This window comes from Chroicocephalus ridibundus, chromosome 8 (assembly GCF_963924245.1).
Source record: "Chroicocephalus ridibundus chromosome 8, bChrRid1.1, whole genome shotgun sequence".
NCBI classification, from domain to species: domain Eukaryota; kingdom Metazoa; phylum Chordata; class Aves; order Charadriiformes; family Laridae; genus Chroicocephalus; species Chroicocephalus ridibundus.
Genome location: NC_086291.1, coordinates 47,034,711 through 47,055,801, shown reverse-complemented (window position 1 = coordinate 47,055,801; position 21,091 = coordinate 47,034,711). Strand labels below are relative to the sequence as shown.

General features: G+C 40.4%; 1 protein-coding gene across 3 annotated transcripts in view; it reads right to left on the bottom strand.

Moving 5' to 3' along the window:
* The window catches only part of BMERB1 (bMERB domain containing 1), a 75,144-nt gene that overhangs the window by 52,231 nt on the left and 1,822 nt on the right, over nucleotides 1-21,091 (bottom strand). The window contains exons 3-4 of one of the 3 annotated variants that reach the window (XM_063343465.1): nucleotides 20,033-20,062; nucleotides 15,618-19,865 (exon numbers count right to left, since the gene is read on the bottom strand). The exons of 1 other annotated variant lie outside the window; for it this stretch is intronic. In XM_063343465.1, coding sequence (XP_063199535.1) covers nucleotides 19,686-19,865; nucleotides 20,033-20,062 — 210 coding nt within the window. In that variant the 3' untranslated portion in view covers nucleotides 15,618-19,685. Of the gene's footprint in view, nucleotides 1-5,712; nucleotides 5,977-15,617; nucleotides 19,866-20,032; nucleotides 20,063-21,091 lie in introns of those variants that run through there. One more of the 3 variants, XM_063343464.1, reaches the window with a different exon arrangement.

The following is a 21,091-nucleotide window of genomic DNA, read 5'->3' as shown; positions in this document are numbered from 1 at the left end:
CCTTTCCAGAAATCCTTGCTGATTTTCAGTGTGGGAGTTCTGTCTGGGTTTCACAGATCAGACACAGACTGCTTATCCTCTTGAACTATAATATAAATATATTAGCATTAATAATTGTGAACAAGGGAAAAAACTAGAACTCGCATCATGCTTTGAATCAGTTGTCTTTGTTGATTACAATTTTTTGTTAAATATTTTGTAAAAAGGTGTGGGGTTCACTATTAGTGTTTTATTGTCACATTTTAATTTCTTGGTTGCTCTCTTTTAAAAATTTTTACACAGTTTGTTTTTATTCAAATGGAGACATGGAAAGAATATTAATTACATTCTCCATTTGAAGCCTGTCTTCAGACCTTCATAAAGCCAGCAGACTTGCTGCTTGTATAAAAAGAAATGTAATTGTGTATATCCTTCAGTTATCTTCTTTCCCACCTATCTTAATAGATGGTCTGAATAAGCCTAATCTGTTTTGTCTGGTTTATCACCCGTAATAGATACAACTAACAATTTAGGGGAATTTACAGCAAAACAAGGGCATCACTGTGAAAGAATAGCAGTGGTAGTTGGGCTACATAAATTTTGTTTATGCTGTGAAATGTCTTTTTAATTTTATTTTATTTTTTAAATCAGAATGGAGATATGATGAAACTGGGAGACAGTATCACAAGAGCATGATAGGCAGGGTCATAGTGTATTCCTGACTGACTGGAGAGGTGTTACAGTAATGGAGAGGTTTTATGCAAAGCACTGAAATGGATTTGTGTATGTTTGTGCAATATGTGGGGTGTTATGGAAGAAGGCCCAAAGGTGTGTGTTTGAATATTTAGCTACCAGACGATAGAAACAGTTATAATTGATGCAGGTTTGGATTTAACTGTGTAAACTGTTAAGATTTAACTGAGTAAGCTTCAGCCCCTTGTCAGTCCCAACTCATGAGTCTTCCCTCACGCTGAGAAACCCTGAACTCCCAGCATTGCTCTGTAGTTTCTGACTTGGCAGCCCTGAGCACCATTGCAATTTCCTAACCACATTTCCTTCCCTGTCTCATGAGACAACACAAGTCATCTTTCACTCTCATGAAGAAATGCAGGAGGAAGAATGAGGACATTCACCTGTACCCGCTACCAAGTACCAGGGCTGCATCCATCTTTGTCAGAATCCAAATAAGTTTGCTTTTCTAGTCTCTTGTGACCAGTCCAGCATGAATACGCAGGAGTGTACTGATGCCTCACAGGAACCAACATACTATCCAGTCTGTCTGTACTAGATATAGAGAGAGTTATTAAATCTCCATATTTTATAAAGCTGACACAAAGATTCAAGAAGAAATTGGCATTTACCTATTTTTTGACTAATACCGACAGGCGTATGATTAATACAAACCCATTCTAATTACTCTTTGGTGACCGGAATGACAGATAAAAGTCACAGTACACTAGCTATGCAGGCTTTGCCACACAAGACAAAAAAAATCAATCAAGTAGAAAGAGAGAAACACATTTAATATCGCAACAGATGTTTTTCCAATTATTATAAAAACATTAAAACATCACGAACAGAATTCTGTTCTTTTATGAAATCAGGCCTTAAAGGTGACACAAACAGTTCCCAGTAGATCAGATAAAGCTAGTGCCCATAACCAGGGTATAAATGCATTTTCTTCATCCTTTGTTCACCAAAGAGAAAAGATGATCTGGCTACAGGACCACTATCTATGTTATTGCAATCTATGGTCATTTTCTTTTTAGCTTTTCAAGCTTCTGCAAGCTGAAAGACCATCTCTGTGCATAACAGCACTTCAAAAACAAACTGGTCTTGAACCGGCCATCTACCTTCCCATGCTGCCAAGAAATGCAAATACAAAATATTAAATAGCACATATTTTCAGTGTTTGAACCAGTCTCAGTGCTCAGCAGCAGAGCATATAAATACATACAAGAGTCTCTGACTAACAAGCTTAGAAAGGTTTTCAAGATAAACTAACTGAATATGGCGAAATAAGCTTTCACGTGTGTCAGTCCAGGATCTCTGTGAACCTGTGAACAATACTATCTTTCTGCTGTTGGAACAAATCAGAGCTATCTGATAAAATCACCCCACTGGTGCTGCTCTGGAGCGTGCTGCCATCTCACAGGACCTTGCCTGGACATTATCTGTGATACAGCGTTCACAGCATGAAGGGAGAGCAAGTAAAACTGGCTACGAAGGCTTCGTGCTGCTACTGAATCTCATGTTGAGAATCTCCAGCTTCCTCTTCAGTGCTGGCCTGTAATAGGGCCCCTTTCCCCTAATCTCCGCTTCATATTCAAAAACAGTTGAAAAGCTGGACCACTGCAATATAGCAGTGTGGCAGTTTACATCCAATGCTGAGTTACCATTCACATGAAAACAATAAGCAAATTTCATGGTGCACTAAATTGCATCAGAACATATCCTTTGTAATTTTCTGGCATTTCTGCTTCCTTATACTGACTGAAGCTGGGGCATTCACCATGAATTTTTAATTTAGTTCCAGACCTCATACAAACTGCAAGAGGAAGGAAAAGATCAGCAGAAACGTATCTGAGAACTGCAACGTTCAAAAGGATGGTGAAAAACGACTTTGTTTCTTTGTGGCTATTTCCCTGGTGTGGCATGCAGTTATTTAATCAGGGCATTATGAGACCCTGCTGACAGCAAGACAGATGATTCTAAATGAAGCTGTGCACTTGGTAATGAGGACTGACCAAAATGTTTGAGTGCTCTGCTTCAGAGCAGGCTCCCCAAGACTATACTGTAAAGATCATTTACTGATAAAGCTGTAACCACGTTATTATTATAAAAGCCTGACAATTTATAAGGCTGTTTTACATGCATGCACTGGAAATTACATAAGTTACTCTGTAGATGGTAAAACATCATTTTTAATTTTCTCTACTCCTTGGAAATTCCGTCCTCTATGTGAAGAGAAAAGCTTCAGTGTCTGGTTAAAGAGACACCTTTAAATAATCTCCTTCATATTTTGCACGCAAACTCACTGGAAATCATTACACCCTCAGGCTGCAGAGCATCGGATCCTCAGGTACTGTGAGCCAGCTTAACTCCATTGATAATCTGGCTGAAAGAGGCCACTGTAGAATAGAAATGTGCACGATGTTACATTTCACTGCTATGAAGTAACTCATCTTTGGTTATAACCAATAACCAGCAATGCTTTCTGTACCATAGGTAGAGAAGTTAGTACAGAGCTCCCTTTCCATTTAACAAATTAAACAGAAACTACCTAACTTCCACGGCATTCTTTCTGTAATGGACATAATCAGGATGTACATTCTCTTGTGGTATGATGACCCTCACATCAAAACACACTGACCAGGAAATGGCAATCCATCGTGCAGAGTGTCGTACAGATACACAAGTTTTACCTCCTGATTTAAGATACAACAAATCATCAGAGTAAAAAGGGCAGAGGCATATGCAGTAATAAGCTTCTGCTTTTGTTAATACTATTACTTTGCATTTCATATTTAAAACAATATGCAAATACAAAAGGCTAATTGTTGACATTAGTAAAAAAGGGGATGATGCTTTTTCAGCTTCTTCCCAGACCTTCTGGAGGCTACTGTAACCATGCCGTGCAATTTAGGACCTATGCTGTAAGGGAGCATTAAAGTAAATAGTAAGATCTATTTATTTTTAATCAGTGCAAAACTGTGACCAGAAGTCAGTGTTAATACTAAAATAGGAAAGATATGCAGGGATCATCTAAAACAGCTACCATAAAGAGCATTTTCTACAGTATTTTAAAAAGTTGAAGCCTATGAGCTAACAGATCAATTATTCAAATAACAAAGTCTTTATACAATAATTTTCTACTTTTCAAAGAAGAGACTATGGCCTCTAGATTACTTCCTATTCCATATCTAAATTGTTATACACAGAGAAATATTCTCATTTAACAGAATCTAGTGTGTAGAAGGGCAGCTCAGCAGCAGGGCCAGGCTGCAGACACCTGGATACTTGGTTCTAGTCCTGCCAATAGCCCATGCTGGTACCCGGTCAAGCTGTGATTTGGGTGGAAGCTCAATGCTAAGCACATATTTTTGAGCAGATCGGGTCTCCTACTCATTCTCCAAATCGCCCTCTGCCAAACACATGATCTTTTGACCAAAGCTTGCAAGACATAACCCTACAGTCACTTCAGGAGCTGACAGTTATTATTATTATTATTATTATTATTATTATTATTATTATTATTATTATTACAAGCGCTGCACTGCACTCAGCTCCTGAGCCCTGGAAAAAAAAACACCAGATGTATTCATCAGAACAAGAAAAGGATGTGTCTGTATCATGCCAGAGGACCTGCAAAACTGTTGCATGTGTCTGAGTCCACCAACTCAGTCAACAGTGACTGCAGCCTTCAATTCCATTTTAGAAAGTGTGGAGTTACTCAGTCCTGAACCTATGCCAGGCACTGCAACAAAACCAACACTGCAACTGAAGCATCAGAGTGGGAGAGTTACACCCCTGTCATCAGCATATGGTAGACAATAACATATGCAAGAAAAACTGAAACCAGAGGCGAAGTATGACTCCAGAACACAGCAGTATCTGAAAAGTCTAAACATAGCGAAAGCACTGGCTAAAATCTGCTACCAGGATGCTGCAAAGCCATGGGATGTTGAAAGGCATCCAGGTGAGACTTCATGATGCGCATCAAAAGATGGATGGTGAATCAAGAATATCAGCAACCTCAGTATCAATCAAGACAAAGGTGTCACAACAGATACACACAAAGCATTTTTTTCCTGTGGCCTAATTGAAGACTTGATGAAACTTAGAAAATATTTTTCTTTATACTAGTATAGAGATTTTTGTGACAGTCTTTTCAAGACTTCTTGCCTCAATGGTTACCTGGAAAATTAAAAGGGGTTTACAGGTTTATTAGGTTGTAAAGAAGATAGTTCTGCCAATAAAAGAATAGTAACTAGTATCTTAGAGAAGACAAGGTCCGTCCCACTGATAACTTGAATTGGCAGCTACGTAATTACTCTTTCCATTAGCATTTTGGAAAGGTTATGTCAATTGTTGTTTTCTGTAAAATTATGATTGCAAGAAAGCTCTTCCACCACAGAGCATTTGTTGAGCTCATAAATACAGTGCAACCATTGAAGAAGTGAACTAAGTGCTGTATTCCTGTACCTTCTGCCTGAGATAACAAGAGGGAATAACCAGGTTGTCATCTGTGCCTTTCAAATGTGAAGCACGTTAGAGGCTACCAATATTGATGGAAAGCTGCACATTAAATCACACCTAACAAACAACGAGGGAGAGCTAACGTCCCAGTCATCCTTCCTCAGCCACCCTCTCATCGCTTCACTTTGCCTCCGCAAAATTTGCGGAGCGAGCAACCCATTTGGCAAGAAGACACTGAAGTGTCCGGAGCTGCACCGGCACGGTCCAGCCCTTCGCTTCCCTCTCCCCCGACAGGGAAACGCTGTTTGTCTCCGACACAGCCCCCTCGGGAAGCACCAGCCTCTGAGGGCAAAATGGTCACACAAACCTTCCTCCCCGAGAAGCCCAAGGCGGCTTCTCCCTGCTGAAGAGGAGCCCCCGCCGTGCGCTCGCCGCCGGACGCGGGGCCAGGAGCACCGCACCGCCGCGCCGCAGCCGGCCACCCCCCGCCGCTCGGGGCTGCCTTGGCCAGCCGGACCCGCGCCCCCCACTCACTTCTCCCCAGCGCCTCCGCCTTCCACTCCGTCTCCTCCACTGCCCCGTAGCGCCTCATCGGTCTCTCGGCCTCCGCGCTGGCCGAGATGGACCTCCTCAGCTCCATGGCCGGGCCGGGCCGGGCGGCGCGCAGCTCCGCAGCTCACTCCATGTCAGCGCGGCTGCTGCCCGCTGCCGCCGAGACGACGCGGAGCTCACCGCTCCTCTGCGCGGATCGGGGGCCCGCGGGCGGGGAGGGGGGAGGAAGGGGCGCTGTGCACATGCTCAGTGCGGGGCTGAGGCGGGGGGAGGCAGGGAAACAATGCGAGCCGTAACCCCCCGCGGGGGGCCGTCACCCGGCACATGCTGTACACGCGCCCCGCCCGCCGGGTCCTCCGGGGCGCGTTGGTTCCCTCCCTCCCGCTTGGATGGGCAGACTGACCTCCACAAGGATGCTGCCAGGCAGCTCAGAGCCCCCGGCTAGCTTGTTTTGTCTCTGCCCATCCCTGCACCTGCGGTGGGCACTCCCATTGCATAGCTGAAACGACTTGGGCAAGCGAGAGTTAGTGAATACGCTTACTGCCAGTCCATCTTGTGGCTAGTGCAGCGCTGAGCGCATCTTCTGGCCTGAGCAGCTGGGGAATAATGGTAAAATCCACAGCCACTCATGGCTTTTGCAGTCTAACACATCTCTCGTTGCTGTGCGTGCAACCTTTGGCTTTCCTGAAAGTCCTGCACTGAATGGCATAACACTCATTCCAGCATCGTGTTAGCAAAAGCCAGAGGACAGCACCCAAGCCAGCAATGGGATTTTGTATTTCTCATAACTATATGTATTTTTCATAAGCATTCAGCTTTGCTGCTTATACATCCTGCTGGGATTAGAAGAGAAGGAAATGACTATGCAGGAAGCACCAGTGTGGTGATAATTATTGCTGTTATTATTTTTTTCTTCTATTGTAGGGGAGGTTATATGGATAAAATCCCTGAATAGCATTTTACGGATGGAGAGTACCTTTCCTACTGAAATCCCATTGCACTTTACTGTGTGTGGTATCATTTCTGACCTAAAGACAATGAAGCAGGAGTTGTGTAGGTTGTCCAATGCCCCACAGCAAATCAGGGTTTTAGCCGTCCTTTCACAGTTTATGAAGAGTCGTGGGGTACTGGTAATGCTGAACTCGTACTGGGTGCATGAAATCTTGTTTGTTTGTCACCTACCTTTGCCTACAAATTTTGACTTGTCCTTCAATCACTAATGCTTCAAAAGTACTACCTCTATATTCAGTGATGTACTTACTAATCGGACTGACGCACATTGCTGCTATACTCATGAACAATTTTGTTTGGGGGTGCTTCTCATGTTGGAGGAGAGAAAACCTCCACATTGGTTTTAAAATTGTAAGACTAAAAATCTCGTGTCATTTCTTTGCTTTTTCTGAGAACTGGAATTAGCCAACGAATTAAAATTAGTTGGACAACGGTTTAGAAGGTCTTCAGGGCACTCTGATTTTTCTGTCAGCTGTGTTCCCCAGGGATATGCCATGATTTGAGCACCAGACATGCTGGAAGAGCTCTTGTTGACTGTGCAATGCTCCATCCTAGCTGGTTTTGGCCTTTAGAGATGGAGCCCAAAGAGAGCTGTGAGTCAAGCAGAAAAGCTGGCGGCAGCACTCTGCACAGCTGATTTTGGGTGACAGTGCAGCTGCCTGCTGGGGTGGGCTGGACTGACTCACTTGTAGAAGTGAGGAACACAAATGTGGGAGGAACATAAGAGCCCATCTGGGATCTGGATGAGAGTTGGACTAAGGCAAACAGGCTGATTAGGGAGAAGGGCCAATTTTTGGTGGATCTGAGGACTATTTAGCTTCAATCCATCCCTTCAAGGTTTTTAGATAATTATAATCCAATTGCATTGTTTAGGAGATGGAGGAATGATCCTAGAAATGGTTGAATATTTAAAGCTTTGCATTTGTTAGTATGGGAGAAAAACACCCACTAAAAACTTGGATGCACAGAGTTTACTTACGTAAAGCAAAGAATGTACAAGGTGATTTATTTTAATGAGGAAGTTTTCACCTGCCCATTTTGAAAAAGTCACAAAATACGGTAAGGGCCCAGTCCTGCAGACTGTAAAACATAAGAGCAGGTATGTGGAAGCAGTCCCTCTGAGTTCATTTGCACAGTTTTTGCAAGACTGGAGCCTAAGTATGTACCAATTATTTTGCTAGTGTTCTAAGATTAGCATTTTTGCTATTGCAGCTTTGGAGCATTTTCACTGCTGCATTTGCAAGTGGAATTAAATTTCTCCCCTACTGATGATGTCCTTCAGTGCACCTCAGCAATACATACGCGTTCCTTCACTCACAACAGTTGGGTTTCTTCTGTGAAAGCACTGTTAAGGAAAAAAATATAAAAATTCAGGTCTCTTCTCACTGCTCATAAGATAATGCTTGCTAGAAAAACAGAGGTGCACTTTGCTCTTGCAGTCATTTCCCCTGACTGCTTTAGTTCCCAGTTCTCAATTAAGTCCTGCCATCAGGAGCTATAGCTGGTCAGCAGCGGTTGGCAAATCCACTCCCCTAGCTATTGCTCTTTGGCCTCCATTAGACATCACTGATGTCCCATGGCAGACATGACACTATATATAACAACGAGCACTCCTTACTCAGGCAAAATCCCTACAGACAGTATGGCTTGTAAATCAGATGGGGGAAAACGGTCTTTGCTTTCATAGAGCTTCTCAAGCATGTTAAATTTCTCAGCTTGAAGTTCTCAGAGCTCTCTTGCCTTTATGGGCACATCTAGTATATCAAAAGGGTTTTCTAAAGCTTCTTTGTGAATCTGGGGTGGGCTGCAATGAAGATAACAGTCACGGTCATTGTTCTTTGTCAGACAGTACAGTCATTCTAACAAAAATAACAGAAAGTGTTAAAATTCTGCCCAGGTTTTTCACTGACTTATCATTATAATAAAAACACGCAACTCAGCTGATGAAACTTGGCTGAAAATGCAATTAAGTGGATTATGCACAGTTATTCCATTTTGTATGCATAAATACCCAGATGCATATCTAGAAGAGACAGAAGGGTGCTCATATAAGTTGACTGCTTGCATAACACAGGTTGTGTGACTCCTACAGATCTGTCCTAAAATATTTTTTTTAAACACCAAGTCATATTTCAGAACATTCTGTGTTGGAGAAGTTACCATAATTCCTTAATATTTGATGTCATGGTTAGTCTTATTTCCTGTGAAAATACCTCCTCTTGAATCTTCATTCCTCAACTCTTAGGGTTCTCTGTAGTTCCAGATCCTTAGAATTTTCACAGTTACTCCTGGTACCCTGTGCAACCTCTGACCCTGCATCCCACAAGCTGTTTCAGCAGCACGTTAGGAGTCTGGGGGGGTGTCAGCCTCCACATGTTCACACTACTGTGCTATAGCCTCTGCCACCTCCAGATCTCAGTTGCCAGGCATATGCATGGCACAAAAATGTCCTGGCACAGGTGAAAGGCTGTGATAGAGCATTAAAGGAAAATGTCTGTCTGTTGGCAAATGTGTCAGTCAAATAGATTTTAGAAGGCACACGCTTAGCTTCATGATGCTTTCTCCCCTGCATGATCCTGTGCAGCCAAGTTGCTGTGGGATGAAGACAGGGGGCCACCGTTATGCTAAAGAATCGACACAAGCCCTTAACACATATGTTGTTGTAGGGCACTATTCACATAAAATAATCCCTGCAATAGCCGGTTTTGTCTGTGCTTGAGATTCAGCCAATTCATTACTTTTTCAAGGACCCAACTTTGTCCTGTGGTGTGAGTACCAAATCAGAGTGTCATATCCAGTACAGGGGTTGGTCTAAGGCTGCTGCAGACAGAATCCTCACTACATAGTGATGTGCCACATGGTGAGGGTGAGCACTGTGGGTAAACAGACAAAGCTTCACTCAGCACAGTGCTTACCAATGAATAAGGATCTGTGCAGCTCTTGTTCTGCCAGTCTATATAGACAGCTTTACATAGTGGGTGAAAATGGTTCTGTGTTAGTGTCCCTAGCCCATGTCATAACACAGTATGAGCTTGTCTGAGTAAATGGGATCTTACTGTATCATGAATTCAAGTTATCCCAGAAAATCAGGACTGTGTCATTCTAAGTATATTTCATACACATTTGTATTATCACTCTCCCTATATGACCTGTATTAGGCCAGAGTAAATCTCATTTGTTTTTCAAAGAGTCATAATTAAATATGATCTAATTTAAAAAGGGGAATGGGATAGCTAAAAATTACAGGAAGGTCCTTGATACAGAAAATACTTTCTTGCTGTAAACTTCCACATTCAGTTTTATGCAAGCATGAAAGAGTTCTAAGAAGCCTGGGTTCTGCCATTCTGCACTTGAAAGAGGATCTGCCGTAGCGCAACCTGTGCAGAATGAGAGCCTGGATTCATAAGCCAATGCATGTCCTTATTACACTGTTCCATTTTTTATGAATCCTAGCTCATGTTTAGTTAGTGCCTTTTTTATACTTATTTCTTTATTTAGAATTACAGCCTTTCCATATATTAACCATTCATTTTAAAATATTGTTTAGGCTAATATGATTCTATGATTCTATGATTCTAAGGTAACTTCATAAATAATTCACAATAGTTGCAGTAAAGGAACTAGGATCTTGGTCCTTTTCCACAGCTACCCTACATCTCTGTCAGGATAGAAAAGCGCATCTATAGCTTAAAAGCAGTGTGTATTGCAGGCAAGCAAGGCATTCTAATGAGCTTGTAAAAGGTAAATGAGGTGCCTCGAATTTAATGTCATGAGTCTGAGCTATGACAGTGATCCAAATATCTGAGTGTTTAAGTCTTTTTGCCCGAACACCTATTAAATGTCATCCTATTCTGATTTTTTTAGTTTTTAATAATGTTTCCATGTGAAATATTGTATGAATGTAGTGCTGATTTCTGTGTGTCATGAACTATCTCATCAAAGATGCACCCAGAAAAAAATTGACTGTATATTCAACTTACTATTTCTTGAAAGCTGAATTTCTAGCAGAGCTACAGAAGCAAAGGATTAGCATTTAATGGCAAATTTTAGTGAACGGTGTGCCACTAATTATGTGTTACCTATGACATGCTTCACAGTGTCTGGGTTGAAACTGTTTTTTTCTAGGGAAATTTTCTATTTTTTAAAATCTGCATATTGCTACTTATGATTTGACTTGTGTGCAATAAATGTTAATGGGCAACACTGGAGCTACAGCATCTGACTGCCTATCTCCTATCCAAATTTGGAAATCTATCCTGTGAAGTTGGGCTTGATCTAGCAAATATTTAGATAACTCTAAGAAGGAGGAGTACTTAATTGCTTTTCTATCTGAAATCAAGGCAGAGCCTTGCAGGACTGAGCTCCCAAAACACAGTCTAGGCTGGACATAGCTTGTTAAACATTTGGCCAGTTTAAAATACGGTTCGGGTGAAACTGAACAGATAAATCAATGGCCTATGCTCAACTATGCCAAGTTTTTAAGTGTCTGTGTTAGACAATCGTGTCTGTACCTGTACTGAACCTATTTGCAAACGTTCCTGGGAGGTGAGTAATAGAGACTATTAAAGCTGGCACAGTACTTTCCACTTATTTAGATTTATCTCAGCTATTTTCAGTATAGAGGGTCAGAAAACACAGCACAAATTCAGGAGGTGCAGTGGCAGAAGAGATAGGACATGCATGTCTGGTAGAAAGAATGGAAATAATCTGCACAGACCAATGGCTGTAGTTGTGACTAACACTGATTTCAGAAACGTACTTCTCTAAACTCTTTTCCTTCCCAATTTATTTTTGTCTCAGTAAACTCTTTCTACATTCATTCTCCTTTTAAGGTACAAATTTTACAGAAAAAGCTGTTATAGCATCTGTCAGATACGTTACTAATACCATGGGTAGTGAAGTCGTCCATGCAAGAGTCTTGTTTTTGGCATATGGAGCCAACTCCAGTGCTATGACTGGACTGACTGTTGTGCAGGTGAGTCATTATTGTGCAGGTGGCTTTTGTATCAGTGATGGGTGGCCACAGCTACATAGAAAAATAGATGTTTGAGTTAAGTAAATTTAGATGTTGAGATAAATTGGTATGGGCCATTTTAGGAGACTTGCAAACACAGCAGACAATAAGTAATATTTCAGCGTGTATGTGGACATGTCCATTTTAAAGTAATAAACATACTGTATAAAATTTGCAAACACAGCGCATGCATCCCCAAGCACAGCTCTCTTAGGGCCTGAGCCTTTCCTCATTTCACTTAGTCCAAAACGTAAAGGTAACTTTCTGGAAGCCTCCATTTTACCTACACAAGTTTCAATCTTACAGAGAGAGCTCAAAACTGCTTATAAGCTGTGAGGCTGTTTTACAAGATTCAATGCCAGGGTACACTTGATTATTTACTGCATAGAGGCCAGGGTCAGACAAGCTGTCAGGGAGACCCTCCTTGTTGAGTCACGAGGTTCAGAAAGGACCCCCTTGCTTTCTAAACTCCTCCTCAGAGAGGAGTCTGGGTGCAGCTGGATCCAACCCTAGTCCCAGACTTGGTCAACGGTTTATGTCTAAAGGATTATATATGCGCAATCAATCCTTATATCACTTAGCTAAGATTTCAAAGTTTAGCATCCTATTAGTCACTTACTAAGAATCTGTTGCGGCAAGGAATCTCTCAACCTCGAGGAGAAGAACCTTAAGCGAGCGTCCCCACTCAAGGGGAGATCCTGTCGTGCAGCCCACTGCCGTGCAGGAGAGCTCAAAGGGCTCTTGGGCTGTCCACTATTTATAGAGTAACGTAATTGACCTTTAGTCATATTCGCATGGGAACAAGATACCTAGGTCCCCACTCCAGACAGTGTTTTGGTTATGTTGCCAGCCATCTCCCACAGTTCAAGTGCAACTCATAGCAACACCCGCTGATGGCCATGGCTTGAGCAGGAGCCGGAGGGGGGGGGAAAGGGGAAAAGGGGAGAGCACACCGCCACAGGGGCACACAAAAAGACCACGTCAGCATCTTGCTGATCCATGTTCCTATGCAGTATACGTGCTCCACTACCCTTGCATCTTAACAGGCACGCCCATCACTTCAGTGGTGCATTTTGCTACCTCCTTCACTGGAACTGCAAGCTGTAATGTCACAGCCCTGAATCCTGAAAAGGATTCTTTATGACTTGCATTTCTTTCCAAATTTGTCCCTTAGTGTCAGAGAAGCTGTATTAGATTGTTTTTTCAACTTCTGCCACAAAACAGTAAGCAAAACACTGTATAGGTAATTGTCATATCATATCAGGTGTAATTACTACAAACACATAATAATTCATTACTGTATGATTACGATTCTGAGATGGATGTTGAACTAAGGCAAAACCCTTCAGTGTCACTGGTGTATCACAGCAAATCAGCTGCAGCTAACTGTCTGGTTACATTTTGGATGTAAAATAGGTGATGCATGAAATGGAAATAGCTGAACACCCTTAGTAGTTAAGTAAAGGTGGTTTTTACTTCACAGAGAGATATAACCAATGGTAAGATAAGAATACCATAGGGAACCAGGCTTTGAGAGGTAGATTTCTCCAGACCAGCATAGAATAAGAAAAATGAAAAGACTAGAGGTGGAAAAACAAGAACTCATCAAAAAGCTTTTATTTTCTTTTCTCAGTATTTGTGCAATGAAAAGAAAGCTGCTTTCCTGACAAATCAAAGAAGTAATAGTGTGAGGACGCGCATGCTAAGTGCACATCTTACTTACAGATAGATACGTACTGATTCCAGGCAAGAATGTTGTAATTTAATTTACCCTGCTGCCAAATGATACCCTATAAAAGGACACACATTTCAGAACAAAGCTGACACTTCCTCCACAGATAAAGGATCTCATGTGGTGTAGAACCTCGTGTGCATGGTTTGTGAGTCCATATGAGACAGACACTTAATTTATCACAGCCATTCGAGTGCTTATGCATTTTACTTCTGTTGTAACCAGATAAAGTACAGTAACAGAACTGGAAACAGCATATTGTGACTGAACTACCTAGTAGGGTATATATTTGTGCTCCCTCTTGGTCTTCCTTTGATTTAATCAGTCTTGGCGTTGTAAAACGGAGAAGAGTGACTGCATCAAGACCCTACATTTAAGGACTTCTCCTGGCAGAGGGGAGTATTTGCATAGGTGTCCCACATTATATCACTTACAAAAACCACGACAGTGCACACAGACTCTGAGCTGATGTCCTTTTTCTCCTGTTGTTTTACAGCCCCACTTCACAATTGGCTTTCCCTGAACATAGCAAACAAAAAAGCCCATCCTTCAGTTTCTGAACTTCTCTCATGTACCCATTGCTACAGCAGAGCTGTCCTTCACAATGTCTTTTCCGAACATGCTCCACACCTCATTAGATTTTTCTGTTGCTGAGACTTCTCTCAGCACAAAAAAAATGTAATTGTTACTAGTGTTGCATAGAGGGGAAAGACGCATTTTACTATAGTCTTTGCAATGAAGTCTGTTTTTCTATCTGGATACACGATGCAAGCCTTTTGGGCACTGCCACATTAAATTAATAAACTGCAAAAAAAAGAGAAAACAGTGTTTGTTAGGGTGGATGATGCTGAAGAGTATATGCAACACACACAGATGCGTAATCTGCACTCTTAATTCTTGTTTAAAATGGATTACAGTAACTTCAATCATTCTGGACTGGCAATTGAATGTGAATTGTCAGTGCAACTTTGAAATTAAGGGAACACATAAAGTCTTTGGCTGCTTAAGCACAGGAGTATTAAGCAGAAGTAGAAAAAAGTATTATCTATGTGAGGCATATGTGAAACCGTCACAGGGATTAATCTTTACAGTGTTACTGTCTACATTTCAAATTAGAGGTTGCACAGTAAAAACGGGTTCACAACAGAGCTTGAAGAGTGATTTAGCAAGGGACTGAGCTAAACTTATCGTAGTTCATCCAAGGAATAAACAAAAACTTTAACAGTTTACCACTAAATGCATACAGAAGGCTTTGCCAACTGTACCAACTCTTTAAATCTTGTCAGAAATTGAATAAAAATATCTTATTAGAATGATAAGGGTAGATTAATTTAGATAGATAATAAAATTCCATAAAACTACATAAATAATTTCTCAAGATCCTCCATTATTTGAAGTCTTTGTATACCATGCTAGAAGATGGCATGAGACTCGACATCACCAGTTTGATTCAGGAAAAATTCTTTGCTTTGCATTATGCAAGGATTCAGACTGAATGATCTTTTTTGTCCCTCTTGGCCATGAAATCTATGAAACAGAATTTTTCAACTTGAAACCTTTCCATAAAGCTTCCTCCTCATTCTAAATATACAAGAAGTTACAGTAGGGAATGGAGGTGGTATCTCTCTTCCAGTTGTGGAATACGCTACTCCCTTCAGCCTCAAACCTTCTGAGCAGTTTCCTTCCCAAGAGTATCCCACACAAACTACACTGAGTGTAGTCCTTCAATAAGGACCCCATTGCTAACCTCTGTTCTCTTTAAAAGTTTTTTGTATCTTTTCCCTGTCTGAATTCCTCAGTTCCTTCTGCAAATGTATTCATTATCTAAACAGATAATTAATCAAAGTTTTACCTCTTTTTAATAAAAGAGAAATTAATGCCACCGGCTTCAGCATAAGGCTTTGAAGATGTGAGTTCTGTTATGAATTTGTTCAGAAGTGGCAAATGACTTGATGTATGTAACTAACCTTTAAAGAGACAGTGAATATTCCCGGCTTATCTTTTACTCTGCTGCTGTGTTAACGTCTGTGACATCAAATTGAGCTTTTTGCTGCGTGTGGTCCATGAAAATCCCATAAGAACTCTGCATAAGACCTGGCTTTGTTTATACATACACTAGTTAAAGACAGACAGAGCCAAAGAACAGCATTTAATGTTTATTAAGCCTTTGCAAAAACACAGACATTATTCAGTCAACTTGAAATTCATTATTGTAGTCAAATTCAAGTATTTCATGCACATCTCACTGGATTGGCACTGGCAGTAGAGGCAGCAGCACGAGCAGAAAGCATTGGCACTTACAGCAGAGAGTCAGAAGGCTGAAGCTGCATAGATTTCAAAGGTTGTACTATACAGAGAGCTTAAGGTATCAGATATGGTAACAAACTACAGGCAGTTTCACCTTCACTGCAGTATGAAACTGGTTATTTTATGCTGTGTTACTGGATGGCTGCTTCTGGTGTGAAAAAGACAGAGGCCTTCTGGTGAATCTTCCAAGCCTAGAAGGATGTATTTCACATACCAGTAGGCACAGGAGGTACATTTGCATAAAAGGTTTGCAGTAGAAAAATACATATTTTATCAAATTCAGACTCTACATCTTCACAGCTATCCAGAATAACACAAAGCTGGGACTGCACCTGATATAAATGTCTTCTTATCCCATTTGCTCTTAGAGAGGACCTATGACACAAAAATGTCACCTGAATACATACATGCCTTGTAGTTATTGGCAGTGTGTTCCCTCCTTCCTGAGCACCTACGTGATGTATAATTCTGTTCATCTTTCTGGTTATGGAAATCTGTATGTTCAGCTGGCAATAAGATCAGTGCAATTCCTTGAAATAGTCATAAAGCCCACACAACTGTTTTTGAAAGGGTGGTGGAGAGACATCTTTTTTTTCCTTTTTTTTCCCCAGAAATTACTGAATTGCTAGAAGAAGCAAATAAAAGTTTATATATGCGTCAAATAGAGTTGGACTCGATGACCTGGACTGGACATCCAGAGGTCCTTTCCAACCTCAACCATTCTGTTATTCTGTGAGATTAATCTTCCAAACCAAAAAACTGTCAAGAAATAATGAAGTCTCTAACAATTAAGGGGTTAGGTCCTCAGACTAAATTGACAGGCAGAAAATCTTTGGAAGGTGCATTAATTTACGTACACTGAGAATTTGTCCCAACACAGCTTCATCGTTTTGTATTATGTGCGTCCAAAATGTTCGTAAGACCAATCAGTGCTCGTAATTAAAAGAAAAAAAAACCCGATTGTTTTTTATGTGAAAAGGGACTTGGGTTACTTAACTATCAGGTACCTTAACATGAGAAACAGAGAAACGATTATGCAGAATCTAAAGTTTACTGAAATATAAGAGCTACCAGCTTCTATTAGATGAAAGAACTGTACTTCAAGTAATAGAATTATGGAGAGAAACTCTAAAGCCCACAGTCAGAGAAACTTGAAGACAAAGTAGGATCTAGCTCAAATTCCCAAGCAAAAAGGTGGCAGCACAAAAGCATACAGCAGTAAAGCACAGCTTGTATAAGCTTTTAAGCCATTTAAAATAGAAGATGGATCTTCCGTTCATTAAATACTCCTGCTGAAGAAAAGCATCAGCATTATACAGATCATGAGAATAGTTTTAAATTCTTGATTCACCTGGGGATTAAGTTTTACCGACTATACCCATGCAGAAATATTTTTTGCACTGAGCTGCAGCAGAACATCGCGTACTGCTTACAGAAACCCAACACCATTCCACTATTTTACTTTCCTTATAATGCAATTATTTTCCAGTTCCCTTCTTCAAGTGAATTCTATTAATCATTAAACACCTAAGGCACAAGCAGAAATAAAAATAAATAGCATCTGTAAAAAAAGGTCAAATACGTAATTAGCATACCTTGTCTGAAACTTTTAAGTCTCGCTGAATGCAACACGCTTTAAAACACTATTCTGATCCTAAATATATCAACAGAAAAAACACTACTGGAATTGCTTCTTTATCCTGAGGACTTTATACACACAATAACAATTTAACAGCTATAACTGTCTGAAACATCTATTCACTCATGTTTTATTTTTTAAATAGATAGATAAAATGCAGTTAGTTCCTCTGTAGATTCCTATGCCTACTGGGACATCCAGCATGAGGACTGCCCAATTCACGCTGTGGGATTCATGCAGCAACACCCACTAAATTGTTCCCATAGGGACATGTAAAATAGACACCAACAAGGGGAAATCAGCTCACCAAATAGGAGCATCTATAATGAACCTATCTACACAGCAGCCAGTCACCTAAGACTCTGTTATTGATGGAAAGAAATAGACATGGTGCACAATTCACCATACCCTAAAACAGATGTCTGAAACTGCCTATTTTCCTCCATTGACTGTAAACAGAGCTTAAATTGATTGGTCAAGTTGCAGATGTCCACGCTACAGGTGTCAAAAGTCAATTAAAACAAATTCCACCTGAAGACTGTAGGCAAGCGTCCTCTTCCACGTCTGTCTGTGCAACTGAAGATGGAATTGCAGTGACTTCTCTACCCTGAGAGGGAAGCTACCAGCAAAACAGATTGTAGAAGCAGCCCCCCTGCCATCTACCCTCCTCCCATCTGCTGTAGTCCTGTAGTCAAAGCCATACGGGTACCTTGCGTCATTCTTGACCACTGGGTTATGCTAAACAAGTTGATTTTACCTGGAATAGATTGGGCAGTGCCTGCATGATCCCTTTCCCTGTCCAAGCTAAGCAGCATTGGGCTCCCACAGTGACAAATAATTGAAGGCAATATATTAAGTAATACAGCTGCTGGCCAAAGGAATGTATGTTTATAGCCTAAGCAGGCTTTGGTTTACTATTTAGACAAGACTGAGGAATTCAGACATTCCTCAAAGCGGTTTATTATTATTGTAACAGAGAGGGTTAAGTCTTTTCTTTACAACCATCATCAAGATGGGTTAGATCAGATATTGTTTGGAGCTTACAATTTAGTAACTTCGAGGCATAAAATCCCATTCTATGAAACCAAGGGCTCCTTTACTAGTCTGATTTCAACTTACTGCAATCACAGAAGTTTGCACGGTTCCTGTTCCGAGATACATATGCACATTTAAAAAATACCGATGCACACAACTGCATCCAGACCTGATCCTCAGCTGGCAAAGCAGATCTATAATTAATTTTCACCTTTTCCTAATCTCTGATGTGTAGATATCCATTATCTTTTATGAACAGGAGTGTTTAAACGACATTTGAAAAAGAAATGGAAGTTCCTTACATATAGCTGGATTGTTTTGAGATGCATTCTGGCATTCACATTACCTTCCTTCCTATGCTCTTTTTCTTCAAAATCTTAATTATATCTTGAACATAATGAAACAGTAGAGAAGAGTGAAGGTGTCAAGACTCCTGTATACTCTTCAATACTTTGACCCTCGAGGGGCAAAGGAAGAAGCTGTTGACAAATACAGCAAAAGTTCACTGCAGTGTTTAGTTAGGTTCCATTGTGCGGGAGCTGCTTAAGTGTGAATATGCAGCATACACCCCAAAGAATTCTGACCAAAGTTAGTTATCTTTATTGTCCCAGTTAAGATAAAAGACGAAATGTATTTATTTCAGGTTTGTGCATTCTATTAAATAATTCGCTATATAGATTTTCATGTAGAATAAAGCAAGTTTGCCCTAATAGAGAAGCAGTCCCTACAAACACAGCACTTTTCTTTCCTCTGAATAAAACAGATTCAATGCCACTTTTTAGATAAGAAAGTCATTAAATTTTGTTCTGCAAAAGCAATCTTGCACTGATAACAATTGTCAAGTCCGACAACTGATGATTTAATGTTCTATTCCCCTTTTTGTAGCAATTACAAGTTGCTTGAAAATTAAATTACAGTTAATATTTCTCCCCAGTGAGGCAGTCTGACATGATGTGCAAATGCTTACACTGCCCTATAAGTCAGTTGTTCCCAAAAGAGATGGGCTGGCAGCATGAAAATAATTAAATGCCAATATACAGTTGGCCTCTTTTATGAAAAATAAACAGGCACAAAAGACAAACCGTTCCACTGCTTACACTAACCAACAAATGTTGAGATGACTGTTTATTCTAAACACAGCAATGAAGCTGCAGTGCAGTTTACTGACTTTCATAAACTCAGTTTAACAATTTAGAATGTATTCAGAACTAAAGTTCTTATTTCTCTGATGATTCTTCATCTGCATTGACCTTCTCTCTTTGGAGCCACATAAATGCTGACTTTGCTGTGCCATCTCCACTCTGTTGGGAAAAGCAAATGAAGGTAGCCCAGACAAAGCCACAGAGCCCAGTGTAAGCGGTTCGCAGGTAAACAGGGACCAAAATGAAGTTTGACAGCTGTGTTGGAAGGAGAGAGAGCTCAGTTAGTGCTCCAGGCATTGTTAGGTCTCACACCTACACACCCAACAACTCCACTGACTTCGCACTGGGTTAGATACACTATGAATGCATCGGATCAGGTTTTATGACAAAGAAAGGCTCACTGAATTACCCTAAAAACTCACCTGCACAAAAGGCCAGTACATCAGTCCCGTCTGAAATGAAAATGAATCATTTGTTATTCTTACGGGCTTCAACAACAACGATTCATTTTTTCTTAACATAAATGTGTAAAGACTAAAACATATTTGAGTAACGGTAATAAAAGCTGTTCAAATGTAAATTAAGTTGCTTAACTTACAGGCTGCAATATTAAACCTCTAATCATTTTCATGAGCCTCTATGCTAGGATTTTCTCAAACGCATTATTCTAACTCATTTTAAATACAAAACTCCCAGCAGAGTTAAGTCTTCATAGTCACCTGACACCAGATACATAACCACACTTACCAGATGGGTGAACAAATGTTTAAATATGTGAACATTTGTTTCAGCCATGAATGAAAAATACCACTGAACACTATTTATTTCACACTTGCAATGGTCCTTCTTGTTACTCATAAATGTAAAGCTTTTTTGCAAAAAATCAATGGATAATTTACTCATAGAACATAAGGTCAATAGAAACCTTATGTTTTGATAGGATATAGTGAGCACTGTTTTTAGAATCATCCTCCATAGGAATAAAAATAATCCTTTTCTATCCTACCTATATATTTCCACAGTGTGAAGAGAAATTCACATTACATCAGTTTCTCCTTCTATTGTATTTTTCCTGCTAATCTGTCTTTTTCATGTGCCTGACAAATCTTTAAAATTCTTAATTTGCTCAGCTCTGAGGCAGTATGGATAATTTTTTCCTGTGCATGTAGAAATGCAAACCAAACCCAGCTATTTATACCAAAGTCGTCTTAAAACAAGGGATTGTGTTTCTGAAAGTGAGAAGACTGTCACTGAAAAGTACAGACTGAAAATGATTCCTAAAAAAGATGTCTCTATAACTAATGATTTTAACAGGTGTTCAGCATTCATGTAAGTGTTGTCAACGGCATTACTAACTAAACACTGGCGTATGGGCACTTCTTAAGATAAAATGTAGTACAATTTTAATCAGTGTTGTATTGTAGGGCTCTCATTCAGAGTTGGGTGCAAGTGTTACGTATATAAACACTGTACATTTTTAA